Raw genomic sequence first — 19,067 nt, forward strand, 5'->3', positions numbered from 1 at the left:
CCCCTTCTAATTAACACACTATAGCAGCAAGTCTTGCTTGGGATTAGATCATGATGTGGCCCGGTCCTAGAAACCATGTAATGAGACTTTGTTCCAGATTGCATTCTGGGCTAGGAGGCTAGGGTACCAGATTTGCAGACACTACTTTTGTTTTTTCTCTTTTCTGCTATTCTTCAAAGTCTTATAAGCATCGGAAATACCCCAACTGATCTCCTTTGCTCTTCTTTTTATGCCAGTTCAGCTCCAACGATCTTTGTAGCTCTTCTTTTGTGTGCAGATCCATATTTTTCCATGGCAGACCAATGCTTCATTCTCTATAGTAGGTTGGCCGCCACTTTCTAGACCTCCACCATTGCTAAGTCGGATTAGCTCTAGCAATCTCTTTTGCTCTTTTTTTTTTTGTGTCAAATCAGCTCCAGCGATCTTTTTTTGCTCTTTTTTTTGTGTGCAGATCTATATTTTCTACAGTAAATCAACACCCTATTCTCCATATCAGGTTGACCGGCGCTTTTTAAGCCTCTAGGATCGCCAAATAGAATTTTGGCGACAATGTCCAATCACATCAGCCTAAAATTAAGAAAAAAATTGTCTTAGATTTGCTCAAATCTATCGAACCCACTGTTGCTGGGAAATTGACAAAATTGACCCGAGGGCGACCGAAAGCCGAGGTGGAAGAGCTTCTGCTGCGGTGTGGTGGCAGACGGCTGTCTCCGACGGATCTGCAAAAAGCCTTTGGCTAGAGGTTCTGGCGAAGGCCTTTCGATGCTTAAGTCAGAGAGGGGCTTTGGAGATAATGGAAAGGTATTTTCTGGCCAGAGGAGAAGATCTTCCCCTAGAGCTCCCCCCTTTTTATAGGAGGAGGTGTAGTGGTTACACGCAATCGGGCGTGATTGCGCAAATCTTGGTTTAAATGAGTTACCTTAAACGGCCCAAGATTTCGGGCTAGTTGGCGATCGGTTGAGATTGCGTGAATTCAAATATTAACAGCTGTTAAGGCGGAAATTGCGGGATTTGATCTCGGATATGGAGGATTTGACGGTCCTTTCCTTAGGCGGACCAGCTTGACTATTGGTGGAGTCGGGGTCGCTCGAGGTCAATAGGGCTTTGCTCAGCCGAGACCATGCGTGCCGAGGTCGTTCCTGCCGAGATCATGCCTGTCGAGGTCGTTCCAGCCGTGGTCATGCCTGCCGAGGTCATGCTTGCCGAGGTCATCCTGCCGAGGTCATTTTCGTCGAAGTCATTCTTGTCGAGACCGTGCTTGTTGAGGCCATTCTTCTTGAGATTATGCTTGCCATCAATTTCGGGTGCTTTAATTGTATTTCGTGGGGTGGTTCACTTTTCCCCCATCACCCACGTAACTCAAAACTATTCAACTTATTTCTAACAAGTTGCCGATCATATGATACATGCACCTCATGCCCCTTTTCTTTGTACGTCTAGCCAAATCTACTCTATCTATGTTAAAGTACGGATAATTACACATTTGGGAAAAATAATCACCAACCACATGTGCCCCCTTTTCTTATCCAATACTTTATCTAACCAATCCCTCAAGGTATCCATACATTCCATCCCCCGCCCACCTATTTTTATTCTTGAAGAAAAAGGATCTGTGTAGCACCAAAAAAGTTCTTTTTTTTTATAAAAAAAGAAAGTTTGATGGAAAAATTGGGTGGGGGATAGATGGCAGCGCAGGACCAATCGGCAGGGAGGCCGCCAGATTTTGGTCTGCCCGAGGCGGTGTTATCGGTGATTCCTTCCGACCCCTTCGAGCAGCTGGATGTGGCGCGAAAGATAACCTCCATCGCCCTCGCCACCCGCATCTCCAAGCTCGAATCCGAGGCTGCCCACCTCCGCCAGCGCCTCGCCGAGAAGGACGACCTCGTCGCCGAGCTCCGTGCTAAAGTCGAGACCTTCGACGCCTCCCTCGCCGACGTCTCCGACCGCCTCGCCCGCGCCCACGAGGAAAAGGTTTTCTTTTTTCTTCTTCTTCTTCTTCTTTTATATTTTTCAGAATTCTCATGATTTTGAATGGGTTATGGTGTTTGGATGCGTGCAGGAAACTCTCTTGAGCGAGAATGCTTCGCTTTCCAACACCATCAAGAAGCTCAACCGAGATGCTTCTAAGGTACGCTTTTAATTTCATTTCTTTGTCTCTTTACTTTTTTTTTAAATATATATATATATATATATATATATATATATATGTCACTATGAGAACTCCTCCTAATGAATTACCTTGATTTGCTTTGCATTTCTCTCTTGTTATTGCAATGGAGAAAGTGTGAAAAGTGATTCATTTGTAGTGTAGTTGATGATTCTTGATAGTGGTCTCTACTCATGCATGGACTTCAAGATTTTTATTTAGACCGTTACAAGGAAAGGGAAACTATTCTTCTCCATCTCCCTCCTCCCAAAACAACCTAATGAGCTTCAAAGTTGTGTTGATTCATAGAGCCCTTCCAACTTTGCATTTAATGATAATTTAGTTTTTTTTCTCTTTTTCCCTTGCCAAATATGCATTTTCTCTATAGAACTATGAATTCGCAGAAAATAATTTGAGACTTGCTTTTCTCGATGTCTATTGATATCCTTTAATGAGGGGAGAAAAGAAAAGTGAAAAGATCTTTCCACACTTTTTCTTACATTTGCTAAATTTACTTATATTTTAATAAAACATGCACTTGTAGCTAAATTGAGTAATCTTAGCTGTAGAAAGTATAAATTATAATTTAGTCAATCAAAATTGATTTTTCAAAATAAAAATTATATAATATACTATCTATTCTAACCAACATTGGCGGAATCGTCCTGAACTGTCCAGTTCGTGGCATACCGAACTGTTCCACATAGAAGTGTACCGGCGGCGGATTGAGATGGTTCCAGCCTTCGGATCGAGAAATCGATAGAAGGAGAGAGGGAGAAAGAGAGAGGGGGGAAGGGAGGGAGAGAGAGTGGCCGACGGCGGCCGAAAGAGGAGCAAGGGAAGCCCTCTCTCCTCCGTGCATCAGAATAGGGGCGGAGCCCCTGTTTCGAAACAAAATAGGGGCTTGCGCCCTTTTTTATAGATATTTTTTTGAATTTTGTAAGTAAAGTCGCCGCCACTGACAACTTTACTTGTTATTTTTTTTTTTTGAAAATTTTTAAGTGAAGTTGGCATCCACTTGATACTATCGACTTCGCTTAAAAATTTTCAAAAGAAAAAAAAGTAAAGTCGGCAGTGGCTGCCGACTTCACTTAAAAAATTCAAAAAAATTATAAAAAGGAGTGGATGCCCTTTTTTGTTTCGAAATAGAGGCTCCACCCTTGTTCCGATGGATGGAGAAAAGAGGGCTTCGAAAGCCCTCTCGCCCCCCTCCTTTGCCGCTGTTTCGAGCACCGCTCTCGCCCCCTCTCCCAACCTCCCCCCCCCCACCCCCCGCCGCCGCTCTCTCTCTCTCTTCCTCTTCCTCTCTCTCCTTCTCCCTCTCCCTCTCCCCTCCTTTCCAGTTTTACCTGTCGGTTCACGCCGGGATGGCATGGCGTGAGTACGTATCATACCGTCCCACCAGCCAACCGGCATGGATGCTGGTTTCGATACTCCCTTTCTTGGTTCTAACAGCCAATACATCTGGACATCTCATGGATGTACCAACCCTTTGTTGTGTTTAATTGGCTCAATGATTTAGAACCTTGTCTTGGATTTAACAGAAAGAATATTACATCAGACTCCCAAGTGACTATGTTTTCACAATGAAACAACACAATAAAGTACTACTATAACATTTTCAAAAATTGTCCTAGGTGATCTTGTTCTGCAAGCACACTAGTTTCAATGTTTCTGCACTGCTTATATTGACAGAATTGTGCTTCTTTAAGAAACCATGTGTTCGTCCCTATGCCAAATTGAAGCCCTATTTATAAAATCAACTACCAAAAAAAAGAGAGCTAGAATGGGTCTGCAAATTTTTAAGCTAAAAGGCTTGCATGTACAATCTTGACTGACTGCCCAAAAATGACTTTTTTCTTCTTTATAGTGTAGAATGCTGAGTTTATGTGATTAAATAGGAGGAAAAATATGTATGTATGTATGCAAGCACAAATGCATGCATGTAATGTATGTATGTATGTTTGTAGAAAAAGATGTATGCATGTATGTATATATGTATGTATGTATGCACCTATGTGTGTGTATGTGTTAGAGATTGGTGTGAAATGTGGATGTGTGGATATAAATATGTGTGGATGTTTTTTTTTATGTTGAAAAAGGGAGGCACAAGACACCCTGCACAACCCCAACCCAACCCCAATTAGGCTCTCAGGTAAATCGATAACAAGCTTGCAGAATCGGGACTTTTTATCGGGGGTAAATAGGGAGCTAAAAATATTGAGGGCCAGTGCACTTGGATGAGAACCCACGATCTCTCAGTTAGATGAACGAGAGTGGATACTAAGTTAAAGCTCCGGTGCATGTGTGTGTGCGTATGTGTCTGTGTGCGTGGTTAGAGATTTGTGTAAAATGTGTGTGTGTCTTTGTCAAGGTGTGTATGTTCATCAGTGTATTTTTTGATATGGGGGCTGAAAATGATCCAAGCTTTGGATTGAGTTTGCATTCTAGAGGAAAAGTGTGAAAGATTTTATCCATACATCAAAATTGATGGATGAAAGGCATAAATAATAGAATTTACACGATTTTGTAATTCAATTAGACTAGTGATATAGTTACATGAATCGTAAGCATTTTGTATAAAACATGTATTCATTTATTTATATTATTGGACTATGTCTGGTTTGTCCTGGTTCATTTTGGGTTTAGGCTCAAGTGCTCAACCCCAACCCAACTCGACTTGAGGTGTAGTTGGAATCTTGGATCCCAAGCCCAAGTGCCTAACCCAAATTCATTGAACCTCAATCAACCCAAAACAACAAGTTAAGCCCAAACAAGTTGCATTGCTAACAGAATAAAGTGACTATACTTGAACTTCAAATGTTATTTAAATATTGTGTGAAATGTTCATCAAGGTATTGTTCCTTTTAAGGGCTGCAAATGTTCCAAGCTGTGCTGAGCTTTAGACTGTCCAAACTTTGGGTTGGGTTTGCATTCTAACATAGAATACAAGTTTGAGATATTTTAGTTGTCCATCAAAATTGATGGATGAACGGCATAAACAGTAGCACTTAAACAATTCTATAATTCAACTAGATTAATGATCCAGTTACATGAAACATGCAAGCATTTTATATAAAACATGTATTTATTTATTTATTTATTGGACTAGGTCAAGTTCGGTTTGGGTTTAGACTCAACTGCAACCTAATTTAACTTGGGGACAGTTGGAATCAGCCTAAGTTCCCCGACCCAATTTCATAGAACCTCACCACCTCGAAACAATAAGTGAGTTGGGCTAGTTAGTTTTAGGTTAAGTCCGAACAGTTGTATGCCTAATAGGATCACATTTAGAATTTAGATTCTCGCTTAAGTTTAGGAAACCACTGATTGTAACTCAATTTTGTAATTTCTATGTAGTGGAATTGCGTTGCTCAAGTTTACCATACCTTTGTGCATATATTTTCTTGCATCTTCCCCATGAGTATATTGAGTCTCTATTCGAAGATCATACTTGTTCAAGTTTCTTAGGTAAGAGGTTGAGGGTTTCCTTTTGGCATTGGCCAGCCTATGGAGGGGCAGGGGAAGGTCTCACAAGTTTAGAGGCTAGGCTCAAGTGATAGCTAGGGTTAACCTAATTGGGATGTGGAAGCATGTGATTAATTTTGCTTGCAATAGAAGAGAAGATAATTTGTAGTGCCTAAACACCAAGAGGCCCATCCAATGTTCTTTGACCTTAAAGGGAATTTGAGTTATCTAATTAAAGAAATAATGATGAAAATATTTCTTTAGGATTTTGCATTTTTTATCGATGCAAGGAAAAGAAAATCTTAGCTATTATAACTAGTTAGAGTTTCACCCAACAATCACTCAATCCAACAACAGTCAAACAGTTCTTTGTTGGGTTTTCTCATGCCCCATTAATGTTGCTGTGGCTTCAACAAGGGGCTCTGCTAGAGCTGCATTGGAAGAAGCGCCATGGAGTTGCATCAAGGTTGCTATGGAGTTACACCGGAGCAAAAGTAGAGTCACATCAAAGAAGAACCTTCAATATTCTGTATTTTGCATATAGTATCAAAAGAGTGGATTACTTGGAGTATTTATAGTATTCTAGGGCCTCTTACATTGACGAGGACATGGTTGCCTCTAGAAAACCGACTAAAATTATTTAATCCTAAAGAAAATAGAACATTCCTAGCTAAACCCACACCTAAATGGTGGTTACATGGCTTCTGAGAAGTCAGGACGCACTTAGGATATTGTCTAGAGCTTCTACTGCTGTGTACAGGCCATCCAACCATTTCTACACCTACAAGCACTGAAAAATGGATTATGGAAGTCTAGTGGGGTACATTTTGGCATCTGAATGAGCTGAATGGTTGGGTTCTTGCTGTCAGATTTAGCAACTTCAGCAGCACTCACATCTTTAGTACTTCGTCCATAGCTTCCTCATTGGACCTCTTATTCTGGTGAATCAAGGTATGTTGGAAAGATTTAATTCAATGCTGAAATAATTGAAGTTCTCACTTGAAAAGGCCACATGGAATAACTCTAGTGGCATATATTTTAGCATCTGAATGAGCTGAATGGTTGGGATCTAGCTGTCAGACTTAGCAATATCACAGCTTTCGTATTTTGGTTCCAGACTTCCTACTCAGGTGATTCAAGATATGTTGGAAAGATAACTCAATGATGCAAGTAACTGACGTTGTCTCGCTTAAAAAATCCACATGGTTTGACTCTAGTGAAACTCTAAATTTGCTAATACCTACAATGTCATCCTCATACTAGTAGGGCTTCAAAAGTTTGCAATCATCAAAAGCTTGCAGGTCAAGCGCCACCTTATAATCCCACTCCACTTACATTTGAAGCGTTGCAGAGGTCTTCCAAAGTGCTTTTAGGCAAGGTTCGTCGAACCGGTACCGAGACCCATACCGATCGGCGATCGGTGCCTGTTCGAACCGGACAGAACCGTTCGGTTCCGTCAATTTCCGGCTGGTTCCGGCCGGTCCTGGTCGGTTAGGGGCCGGAACCGTTTTCCATTCGAGAGCCAACCTGGTCAGAGACCAGGTTAGCTCGGTTCAGCAATCATGCTTTTGGGCCTGCGCCACCTTCTTACGTTGATGGCAGTACATGCTAAATATCATTTGGAGTGAACTTTTTAGAAAGGAGGCCAAAGTCATAGATAAATAATATAAGGGCCATACTTCATTGGTATGAATTTAGCAGTATAGAAATAGAAAATCTTGTTCATATATCTTACTTCCACGGCATAGTTCTCTGCTTCGTTCTGTGCTATTAATTTTCCTTGTATCTTTCTTATTGACACATTGCTTTTTATTTTTGGTTTACTCATACTGTTTATATTGAGAATGCAGTTCTTTGGGAGATTAAAATTGATTCTGTTCTTTGTCAATGATGGTTTCATAGATTTCTCCTGATCAAGATGAATTTATGCCATGATGAGAGATGGTTTTCCTGCACTTGTGAGAGCAATTATTGTATCCTTTCAGTAATTTTTCTCCAAAAAAAATAATGGATGTCTGCACATGTTAAATGTAGTCCACATGAACCCATAGTTTTTCTATAGAGCACTATACATGCGTCTTAAACTTACTGAGCATAAGTGTGTCTACTGTTTTTTTCAAAAAAAAAGTCTTTTAAGCTTACAATGTTTTTTTTGCCTATGTTATGTATACCTTTAAAATCAGTAACATTCTTTCTCCTTAGGTATCATATTCGCTTACTGAATCAAGTGCTCGTTGCTTTAATTCAACAGTATGCATATTGGCTTCGAATTCATCTTCAAGAGTCCTGAATACATGACTTTTGATTTCCATATTCTGCAGAACCGTGCACTCCCTCCATTATGCTTATAAAAGGTTTAATTTGCTAGAACAATTTGGCTATTCTTGTCAATTTTTCAGAATTTCATCAACTTTTGTCAAGACATAAAAGTTCAATTTTCTTGCAATCTTTGAACTACCTTTTTGAGGGTAATCTCTTTAGATAGATAATCATTTCTCTATCAAAAGTTAGACTGCATGCCAAGTGCAGAATGGGAGGTTTAACATAATTTATTAGAAACTCTACCATATTCCTTGGTCAAACTCAAAGCCACACAACACCTACACAGATTTTTCACAGTGACCAGTTTCTTCTAATTCATATTGTTTAGTTTATTTTCCTCGGATATTTTGATGCATGTAAAGACTAGTTTTTGGCAGCATAATGAGCAGTATGAAATTATGAATAGTATTTGTCACAATCGAGATGGTATTTTAAAAATTGGTTTTTGTTATGTCATGATTGTTGTTGGCTTGTGCAGTTGCAAATTTTCAAGAAAACACTCATGCAATCACTTCAGGAGGAAGAAGAGAGTCCTGTAAGTTATAATGTTCGAGAATCTTCATGTAATCACTAATTTACTTCTCAGAATGTAGTCATTTTAGTTATCAAAAAAGAGTAGCTGAAAATCAAGCCGTTTCAATTTTTATAGATCAAATTTCGTAGTTTACCATTTGAGTAACAACATGGTGGTTAGACTAAAATCATGTTCTTATAGCAAATAGGAGCTCCCAGGGTGGTTCCAGAAAAGATGACAGACACTGCTAGTTTCTTAACCGGATCACTTGGTGGAGGTATTCTATTACGATGACACTATATACACTGAATTCATTTTTTATTATTGTATTCACTTCAGGTATATGTCATCATTTAGAATAAGAATCATAAAGAATTACATGTTAGTCTATCTATTGTTAAATCATTTTGTTGTGACATGAAATGTAAGTACTGTTATAGAACATTTTGGATTATTTTGTCAGACAAGGATCCAGCCCTGCCCCCATTGAACTCATCTTCTGTACAAAGTCAGTTCTCAGAGACTGCAAGTTCAATTTCAGTGGATGGTGGTTATAGTGAAACAGATGGTATGCCAATTGGGCATATTTTGGCATTTTCAGTTTCAATCATAACTGTACATTTTGATTAATATCAAAACTGCTCATTCTCACTGATGATATGCTTGCAGGCTCCAGACAAGGCAAACCATATGTGTTATTAACATCACAGGGTAGCACACCAAGGCTCACACCACCAGATTCTCCTCCTAGACGACGTTCTATTTCATTTTCAACTACAAGGAACCTGTTTGATGAAAGGTCATCGATATTTTCTTCCTTGCCATCAAGCCATCACCACTCATTAAGCTCTCCCTTTGACCCGGGAGCTCAAACAGGTTAGGTTTCAATATTCTTATAGATCTTATAAGAAATAGCATGCTTACTTTAAATTATTGAGCAAATGTGTTGCCAGTATTGTTTTTACCTGTAGTTCTTGATATCGGATTGCTATATTGCATATGAACTTGTTTTGATTTGGATGGCTATATAGGACATAGGATGTAAATAACGTAGTCTAATATCTATTCTACTATTGTGCTCAACCTCCAGAGCATGCTTGTGAGGCTCCATGGGGGTGTTGTCCATCTCTTTGCACATGCATTGTGCATGCCAAACTCTAGTATATTGTCGATAAAAACTCAGGAATTGCTTCACTCTCAAATTCTCCAGAAATATATCTATTCACTTCTATTGGTATGCTATCAATAATATTAAGTTACTGAATTATTCACTTTTCTAGTTTGTCTATACACAGTTAAGCTTAATCAGGCAAGACAGATGAAACTTGTGTTTGGCTCATTTATTGCTTGAGCTCAAAATTTTAGGTCAAACTCGAATCATTAAAAAAACCCAAAGATAGTGGAACATTTGAGAATGGATATTAGCTTGTGATATCAATGACTTCATCTAGGATTTCTCACAAATGCAAAAAATAAAAATATAGTTACGATTTCTTTGTGCCTTACATGACATACAAATTAGCAAAAGGTTCATGGCGCATTATTTCTTTAATGACAGTCTTACTTGATAAATGTAATTAGTGTTTACTTATGTACTTTTGTTTCCCCTAAAATTTTATATGCCTAGCTCAACAGTCACCACATAGATTTATAGGTTTCACTTTGGGATGACTTGCTGTAGTAATCTGCCAATATCTCTCCAAAGGAATGGCAATTATTGAGATTGGCCTTCGTCAATAGGGGGCAATGATCAATAAATTGCTGATGAATGATTGTTTAATGATTAGCTTCCATTTGGAACCCTTGGGTTCGCCCATTAAGTGTATCTTGCTTGAGCATTCCAGATGATGTGTCGGAGACGATATGGGGAAGCCTTGTGATAACTCCATCATGGAGTTGAATTAAGTTATTCAGAATCCATTGACAAATGCAGAGAGGTCTCAATAATATAGCCCATAACCTAACTGATCTGTGACAAAACCCCACATGCATGAGAACTGCCTCTAAGAAATCCTTTCTAATTTCGTATATGCTTGCTAGTGTCGTGCTTAATAGCCATAACAATACTCATGAATGCTGTCTGTAAGGAACATAGAGCTTCATGGACAGGCAACACATTATCATAATTGCGCCTTCGCAAAGCAACTTGTTCCTTTCATTCTCCCTTTTTTTCTTCATCTACTCCCAAACACCCAGCTCGAACCTGAAGTACCCCATGCCCTCGGCCTTCTCTCCTTAGCAATCAACCAGGATAATGCAACTCTCACATCTTGCCTCTCTTCTCCCAATCTCATATACCCAACCCTAGGCCAGCAAATTCATTTATTCTCCTGATCTTTAACCCTCAAAGATTCGAGTAGTGGTTTTTCCGCCCATTTCCTCCTCTCTACTAATGATCAAGGTGGTGGTCGGGTTGAGGTCAATTTCACAATATGGTTGAGATCAGGCTGCCATCATATGTTTTATCTCTATTATCATCATTGACAAAATTTTATCCATTGCTCCTGTCGCCCTTAACAAGCTAATCAAGCCGAGCTCAATCTAGCTTGGCAGTAAGTTAAGCTGAGCTTGAGCTTGCGGTTTCTAGCTTGTCGCAAGCTTGAGTTGATTTCGAGCAAGGCATTAAACTTTCGATCCAGGCTTGAGCTGACCTCAGCTTGCTCAAGTTCAGCTAGTTTTCAACCCTAGCAAACACATAGTTGCCAGAATCTTCTACCTAAAGTAGCACCCATTGCGAAATTTTTCTGGAATCTCGAACTTGCACTTGCTTCCTAAGCACTTCATAATTCATTGTGTTTCTGAAATTTCCACTTCCCCGCACCAACATCTGCTCCCACACCTGCTACTGATGTTGCTCGCAACTAAGAGCAGACATCCTTCTTTACAATATTCCGATATATTTCAAAAAGATATGACCCTTCTTGGGCCAACACCTTATTGGAGGGCTTATTTAGAAAGTCTCTTAATTTCCTCATCTAGAACTTCTAGTAACTCTGGCATTGTCAATCTCAGACAGGGTGTCCAACATTATCCATTTGTGTGCCTAGCACTAATACACTGCCGATACCATGCCAATGCCACATGCTCGTAAGATAGTACAGTTCATGTTGAGGGACACTTTAATCCATTCTTCCAACAATTTTTAGGCCACCCTTCAGCATCATCCTAATAAATACCATTTAGCATAAGGGAGCATGTATGTAAAGCTGCAGCAGCTCCATTTAGGAAGAAACATCATCAATGACTTGCTCAACCTCTGGTTGTTGAATTCAAAATCAATTACATATGTAGGTGCATTCCAACATTTTGATATGAAATGTTTGCTTGATTATCATGAGCATATCTTACCTTAACCACAAGTATGGCTGTTTGTGCATATTGACTAATAAACTTAAGAGCTGCCATCTTTGCTGATTCTGTCATTTATCCAATTATATAATTTGTTTCAGGACGGACCCGAGTTGATGGAAAAGAGTTCTTTCGCCAAGTCCGGTACATACAAAGTGTATTTCGCAAAGCATGTTGATTTTATCAATCTTTTCATAACAATATTACTACTTCCTGCACTTTTGGGGCAACAGCTAAAAAAAAAGAAAAAAAAAAAAGAGAGGAAAAAACAGATGCCGCTTGTCGAAATAAGTATCAATCTTGAACTTGTTTTCATGTAGAAAAGGGTCCACAACAAAACCATTTAAACATTGCTGGTGATGCTATAATAACATACATATCTTATTTTTGTCTCATTCAGGAGCCGTCTGTCTTACGAGCAGTTCAATGCTTTTCTAGCCAATGTAAAAGAATTGAATGCACATAAACAAACAAGAGAGGTATGAACAGATACAAGCCCTGGCCAGCTTTATCACCATATTTCCAACTTGATTCAATGACTCTTTTGGTCCATTTCCAGGAAACACTTCAAAAGGTTGATGAGATTTTTGGTCCAGACAACAGGGATCTTTACACCATATTTGAAAGTCTGATCACCCGTAATCTCCATTGAGTAGGAAACAGGTGGAAATGATATGCTTTCCCTCTAAGAGCTGGATGAGTCATGTTAATTCCCATTTGTTGTTTCTTTCATAATTTTCATATGTATGAAATGGTGAGCTCTATTTATTTGTGTTAATATTTAATTGTAAGATAATTTAGGTTATATGTTTGTGCTATACTCAAACACTACCTGTAATAATCAGTGTGTAAAATGGTTGTAATGGTATTAATCTTCCGAGACTTTGGAAAAATTGTAAAAAGAGGAATGGGTGACCAATGTCTCATCTTCCTTTTAGATGATATAACATTGCGGGAGGTAACGATCTGTTTTACTACATATGCACTAATATTGTTTAACATAACAGAATGGCAATGACTGTCAAGTATTCAGGAAAATGTTGCTGAAGGTTTATAGTTTTCATAGTAAAGTTTATAGGATTTTTGAGAAACTCTATTGCAGCTCGCTGAAGTAAAAGATTGGCACTGTTAAGCCGAGGCTCAGACCTAGAAACTATAAAGAGAAATGTCCAATTGTACAATGAAAAAGCTGATTAATAAAATGACTCTCTTAATTTTAATCAAAACCAAATTTTTACTCTGATAAGAAATTTTACTCTACTTGTTGAGCTCAAGCCAGCTAACTAGCTAAGTGACGAAATGGACATTTTGGTCCGCTAGTCTTTAATGATGCAAGAATTCAACGTTTTCTTGGATCAGAAGATATTTGCATGTAAGAATCTCACCTCCTACGCGTTTAATAGTTATGTGCATTTATTGTTATTATTTTAGAATTATCCAATCTTCGATTGTTTTGTTAAGTATGTATGCATTTGTCATATCTTATGAATATTTCATGCCACCAATCTAGTTGTTAGAATCATAATTGATGATCCCTCTTAGGTAGACCACAAGAGGAATGAATGACAGCGGCAAGGCCTCATATGGGAGGAAGTTGGTTGGAGATTTGAGTTTGGTAATTGGTTTTTTCTTTTGCAAGGTCATTCTCCATGATATTAAAGATTTTCAATAAGGTCAGTATTTACTCAACTGACTTATTTAAGGTGAAGGAGATATTGGTGTGTGATGGTGATTTCATCAACACAATGAAAGTACTTGGTCTTAGGACATTTTGGTCATCATCTTTTTTTATAACCAGAAAATAGGCATGCGAGTGATTCGAGAGGGTGTTTTGTGAATGACTTTGATGTAAGTAATTCGTAGTTACAACGGTTTGAAGATCAAGTGCATGAGTGCCAACTATTCAATATGTTTAGAGCACTTGAGTAACTCAATATGACCCCATCAAATGATCAAATGCCAGGGATCAGATTTTGTTGGCCATGAGATTGTTTTATTAGTAATGTGTTTGAGAGCAAGAGGGCCTAATCCTCACATTTTCTATCTTATACTTACCCCACTCATGGGGAACTGATTCCAACCAGAATCGAACCCTTGCCTCTTGCTCAAGTGGCCAGAGGTGATACTATATAGAAAAGTGCTCGGTGGTTTGCTAATAAGAATTATATGTCCGCTTTTACATGAAAGCAAAAGTCCTTATGATTCATGAAGTTGTAATGTTAAATTTGGCGAATGTTATTTTATTTTCTTTGTTGGGTTTACTAGTATGCCTGAACATCTATCATTTTCCTTGCTACAAGTATCTCTCCATTTGGAAGCCTATGACGAGGCTGAGAACAAATTCATGTTTGGCAAGCCTGAGAAAAAGATCCAAGATGAGGAATATATAAGCCTAGCAAACTTGATCGCGATGACCTAAAACTGTAAATCTAAAAATCATAAATGCAAATTTAACTCTTATAACAATGCTTGATATGGAGAGAAACCATATGTGTTCATGTTTGCAATTAAACCAGTTATTCATTGTTATTTGTCTGTACACTATAGATTTTGTTAAAAATATCCTTAGCTGTTAAAAGGATGGTAGTTCTTAATCATTTTAAAAGTTTGGTTTTGGAGCTATACAAAGCAAAGATTTTGATTATGGGTTTTGATATCATATTTCGTTCTTGGCAGAATTGTTTTCGTATCAAAGATGTATACTAAATCAAAGTTCTTGAAAAACATGAATCCTAATTTGATATTCTTGATAAACAAGAAAAAAATCAAAAATGTCATGATAAAGTTTGTAAGAGGAATGCCTAGAAAGTGCAATCACGATTTTTCCTTGGTTTTAGCTTGCTAAATGAAGATGAAGCATTAAAACTATTTGTTCCTATCTGAGGAATTGCATTCCTTCAATTTAAAAAATAAGAAATAAGGAATTGGGATTGAAATCTCTCTTAAGCATAGTAAACAAGTAGCAAGGCTCTAACCAGCAATGAGGAGCCTTTTAGTTTGATAAGCCATATTTTATTTTTTGTGGAGTGTAAGTTTTACCTAAAACTTTTTAGTATCGTATTCATGTGCAATTTATATACGCCCTCTCCACCAGTTACTAATACAATATTTGAATGTGGTTCCTTTGGATCCTTGCACTATCTTTTGTTTGTTTTGATCCAAGCCCTGCGCTCCTAAACTTTGCATTTCATATCCTTCCAATTATTTTTGTAACTGTTGTTGGCCTTGGCATTGCAGTAATTGTTCAAATACACAGCTAAAAGCAATCATTTCATACCAATTCATGGTGGTGTCTTATTATTATAATTGACAAAATTCTCCTGAGAATGATACAGATGCTAATGCATGAGTTCTGTATCTCGCTCATGGTTTAGCAGCTTGTTTGATTAGCAAATTTAAAATAACTAAGTTAAGCAGATCTTTTCTATGTTGATAGCTTCCATGATCTTGTCACATACTTAAACTAAGCTCCATGGAGCAATCCTAATCTAGATAATATAGCTGATCAAAAGATGTGTACATTGTTTCTAATACCAGCTTAGTAGCACATGCAACACTTGTGCCCTTTAATTAGTGTAAAGAGAGATGCTGGAAAAATATTTATAAATACTATTATAAGGAGATAAACTAAAACTAATTTATTGCGACTAATAACTTATTATCAATGTACTTTCTTGTTAACTAGTTGCTCCATTTCAATAGTGAAAGATGCTTAGCAGAAGCAGCATAATATCATAAACGTTTTTTGGATAGGCTCCCAAGATTAGGTAGACAAGAACACATCGAAATGTCTAGAGGTGTTGCAGCTGCAATAGGAGAGATTCAAGCGGGTGACGAAAGGTAGAACCAAAGGCAGACTAAAAGTGACCATCTAGTTATAGTGGGGACCTATATCTCTGCTATTATTATTGAGAATGATAACTATGTCGAGGTAAATGATGAAACTATATTCCAAAGGAGCAAGAATCAAATACTAAAATTTATGGTTGTGAGAGTATTTATCATAGTATTTATAGTAATAATTCTTATAATGATGGTGATAATATCACAGAGAATAAGGGAGAGACATATAAGATGGATAATGAGATTCCTAACATGCCCATAGCGGCAACATATGCAAGTTGACAACAATTCAAGGTGGCACTGAGTATGCAAAAATAAAGATTGTAATTAGAGGCTCCATGCTTTGCTATTATGTTATAGTCATACATTTTAAGTATTAGAATAAAAATATCGATCCTTTGCATTATAGTGCTTATGGATAATGTTACATATATTAATAGATTATTTGTTTGTATGTGTAGCTCAAAAAATTGAAGAAGCCTTATACATGCTCATCTGTGAATAAGTATGGCAACAAGATGATGACAATTTTAGATGCGTGATAGGATGATTGATTGGCTAAACAAAGAAAGTAACTTATTACCTATTGAACTAAAAAGGAGATTATTGGAGTTCCATCCTTTTGAGCTTCCATATCAGAGTTCGACAAGGAAAGAAGCTTGCCATGTCTATGATTCAGAGAAATTGGGCAGATTCTTTTGAGAGAATGGAGGATTTCAGAATGAGCTTTTAAGAAGAAATTCAAGTAGTGTAGTAAAGCTGAAGTTAGACTTGTTTGGTAGCAGGTATTAGTAAGACTATTTTTTTGGGCTCATATGGTCATTAATTCAATCAGGGGGTTAGTGTTCACTAGAAAGCCTACTCATGTCCATTCCTTAAAAGCTTGATCATGCTTGCCCCCTGCTTTTCATCTTTCCCTTGTTATGCAAGATGCAAACAAAAAACCTTATCCCTCTCACTTAAAGGGCTCTATTCGGTTGGAATTGAAGTTGTCTTGTTTTAGAGTCTATAGGTTCAAGAACCTTCTCTCATGGATTTTACTGAGTCATCGCCAGCAATCTGCTCTTTTACCTTGGTATCAAAAGGTGAGTTCTTATATTTTGTCTTGCCCAAAAACAATCTATCATTGGAGAAAGACGATCTAGTAGCAAGGTAATCCAATCCAGCTGCTTTATCTCGCTTGCCGTGTCTAGCATCTTTCAGTGGCCTAGGAATTAGATCACTTGAGTTAAATTTTTTAGTTGAAGATGCAGCTCAACGTTCTTCTCCCATTACACTTGTAAATTCTTTATTTGCTCTTTTTTCCTTCTCTCTTCCTATTATCGCTTTATTTGATAGGGGCACAGAATACCACTCTATTAAAAACAAAAGAATAAACAACAATAATCACGTTTCAAATGGTTTGAACTTGGAAAGTTCCTAGGGCACTAGCTTAAAATCAAGATATAGGAGGCTACAAAGGCATTCACAAAAGTTCATGATGTCATAGATCAAATTAAGAAGGCTAGCTTGGAGGCTTCGAGTATCTTAATGTTGAAAATATTAGTTTATGGAGCAGATCTCAATTTGGTATCATAGCTAAGTGCCCCTACATAACGAACAATCTTTCAGTCATTCAATGTTTGGATTTTTGAGGCTAGACATAGATCAATTCTTGATTTATTGGATGTTATAAGGCAAAAAATTATGATGAAGATAGAAGCTAGAAAGAGAATGGTTGTCCACTAGAAGAAAAATGTAGTTCCTACGGTAATGAAGTATATAAGAAAGATCAACCTTAAGTTAGGTAATATAATATTTACCAAACCAGTGATTACAAAGTAGAAGTAATTGAGACTAACGAAAGATATGAAGTAATTCTAAACAAATGAATGTGCTCTTACCATATGTGAGAGGTCTCAGGCATTTCTTATGTGTATGCTGCACTGCAACTTTATGAAAGGTGCAAAATTTGAAAAATTATGCCTCAGAGTTTTCGCCATTGTAAAGTACAAGACTACCTATGCTGCTATGCATCAAAAAATGGACCCTTATCTAACAAGGCCCAATAGATAAAATCTAATATTGGATATAAGGCACAACCTCCTAAGCCCAGTCTAAGACCTCGTAGAAGGCCAAAAAAGAATATAATTAGAGGTAAAAACTAAAACACATTGAAGAAGATGCACAAATGCAAGAGTTATGGTGAGCTTGGGCATCATGCAAAGACTTGCAAAAACCTAATAGTCATGAAATCTCAAGCTTCAGTATTCTTGTCTTCTGCACCGAAGAAGCTTAGGAGGTAACATATAACACTAATCCGACTTAACAATATTTACCATATAACAATTACTTATTATTGGAATATTGCAGGTTAGGGAAAAAGCTCAAGAGGAAGAATGTCAACTATAGGAGGTATATATGCAATGTTTGTAGCACTAAGAGGGGAAAGCAACAAAAGAAGACCCACAAGCAAGCTAGAAGAATGAAAACTTTATAGTAGAGAAGATAATACCTACCTACAATCTTAATAAGTATGTGATTGGATATACCTATTCTCAACTTTTGCAACATATTTGCTTTCAAGTTATTGGGATCATTGCCATGATTCTAACTAAATATAATTTGTTGGTTGATATAGAGTTAAATATCATTCTCAATTTTTTTTTTTTGCTAATTGTAGATCTAATCATGTGTTTTGCTGGGGTAGTGGAGATTATATTAGATTTGGATCTGATTTTTTTCTTTAATGGTAATTTAATATGTTCTACAATAATCAAGGCAATTTTCTTGCAATGGGATAATATTTTTTATTGTAGAAATGTGAATAATTTTTTCCACATAGTTTAATAACACGTAAATAAGGAAATATTATTTTCTTGCAATGAAGTGAAATTTCCCATGCTTTCAATGGTTATTTATGAACTGCAGTTCTACTTAATCAAGTAATAGAAGGGCAATTCTACTTTGATACTGGTGCTAAACAAGCCCTTTGCTTCTTTTTAGATGCTGCTGCTGGTTTTTCCTTTTTTTTTTTTTTGATCTTTTATGATTGTTTAAATTCTATTTTTGTCTGTGATTGAGGCTTAGCCTCCCTTCAATCAATAAAAGAAAGATAAAACCTATCAGGAAGTAAATGTTTACAAGGTCTGGTAGATGAGAAATTGTTCTAAAAGATTATTGGTACTGTGGAAGTCAAATAGTAAATGAACTAAGCATAAAACTAATTAAGCTACATTTGTTGTCCAAGTTCGAACTAGCCTTAAGACCAATAGTATGCCTTAAGTGACAATCTAATGGTGCTAGTAGCAAATGACATATTTTCTGTTATTTTTATATAAAGAAATTTATATTGCTTACATTTGTTGAAGGGTTTTCTTGTAGGTTTGCAACAATTATTTTGAATATATTGACTACTAAAGAACTAGTTATGACTATATAAAGTTT

The 19,067-nt window shown here is 37.3% G+C and overlaps 1 protein-coding gene across 1 annotated transcript; it reads left to right on the top strand.

Moving 5' to 3' along the window:
• The first annotated feature begins 1,490 nt into the window (after window positions 1–1,490).
• Window positions 1,491–12,775, top strand: LOC103721034 (PH-response transcription factor). Its single transcript, XM_008811063.6, has 9 exons — window positions 1,491–1,971; window positions 2,060–2,128; window positions 8,415–8,471; window positions 8,652–8,727; window positions 8,914–9,018; window positions 9,120–9,326; window positions 11,900–11,942; window positions 12,199–12,277; window positions 12,358–12,775. Exons 1-9 carry the CDS (start codon window positions 1,684–1,686, stop codon window positions 12,448–12,450), a joined length of 1,017 nt encoding a protein of 338 aa, XP_008809285.3. The 5' UTR covers window positions 1,491–1,683; the 3' UTR covers window positions 12,451–12,775.
• Window positions 12,776–19,067: the final 6,292 nt, after the last annotated feature.

This window comes from Phoenix dactylifera, chromosome 17, assembly GCF_051530095.1.
Source record: "Phoenix dactylifera cultivar Ajwa chromosome 17, Ajwa_hap1_PhDact_Kaust_v1.1, whole genome shotgun sequence".
Classification (NCBI taxonomy): Eukaryota; Viridiplantae; Streptophyta; class Magnoliopsida; order Arecales; family Arecaceae; genus Phoenix; species Phoenix dactylifera.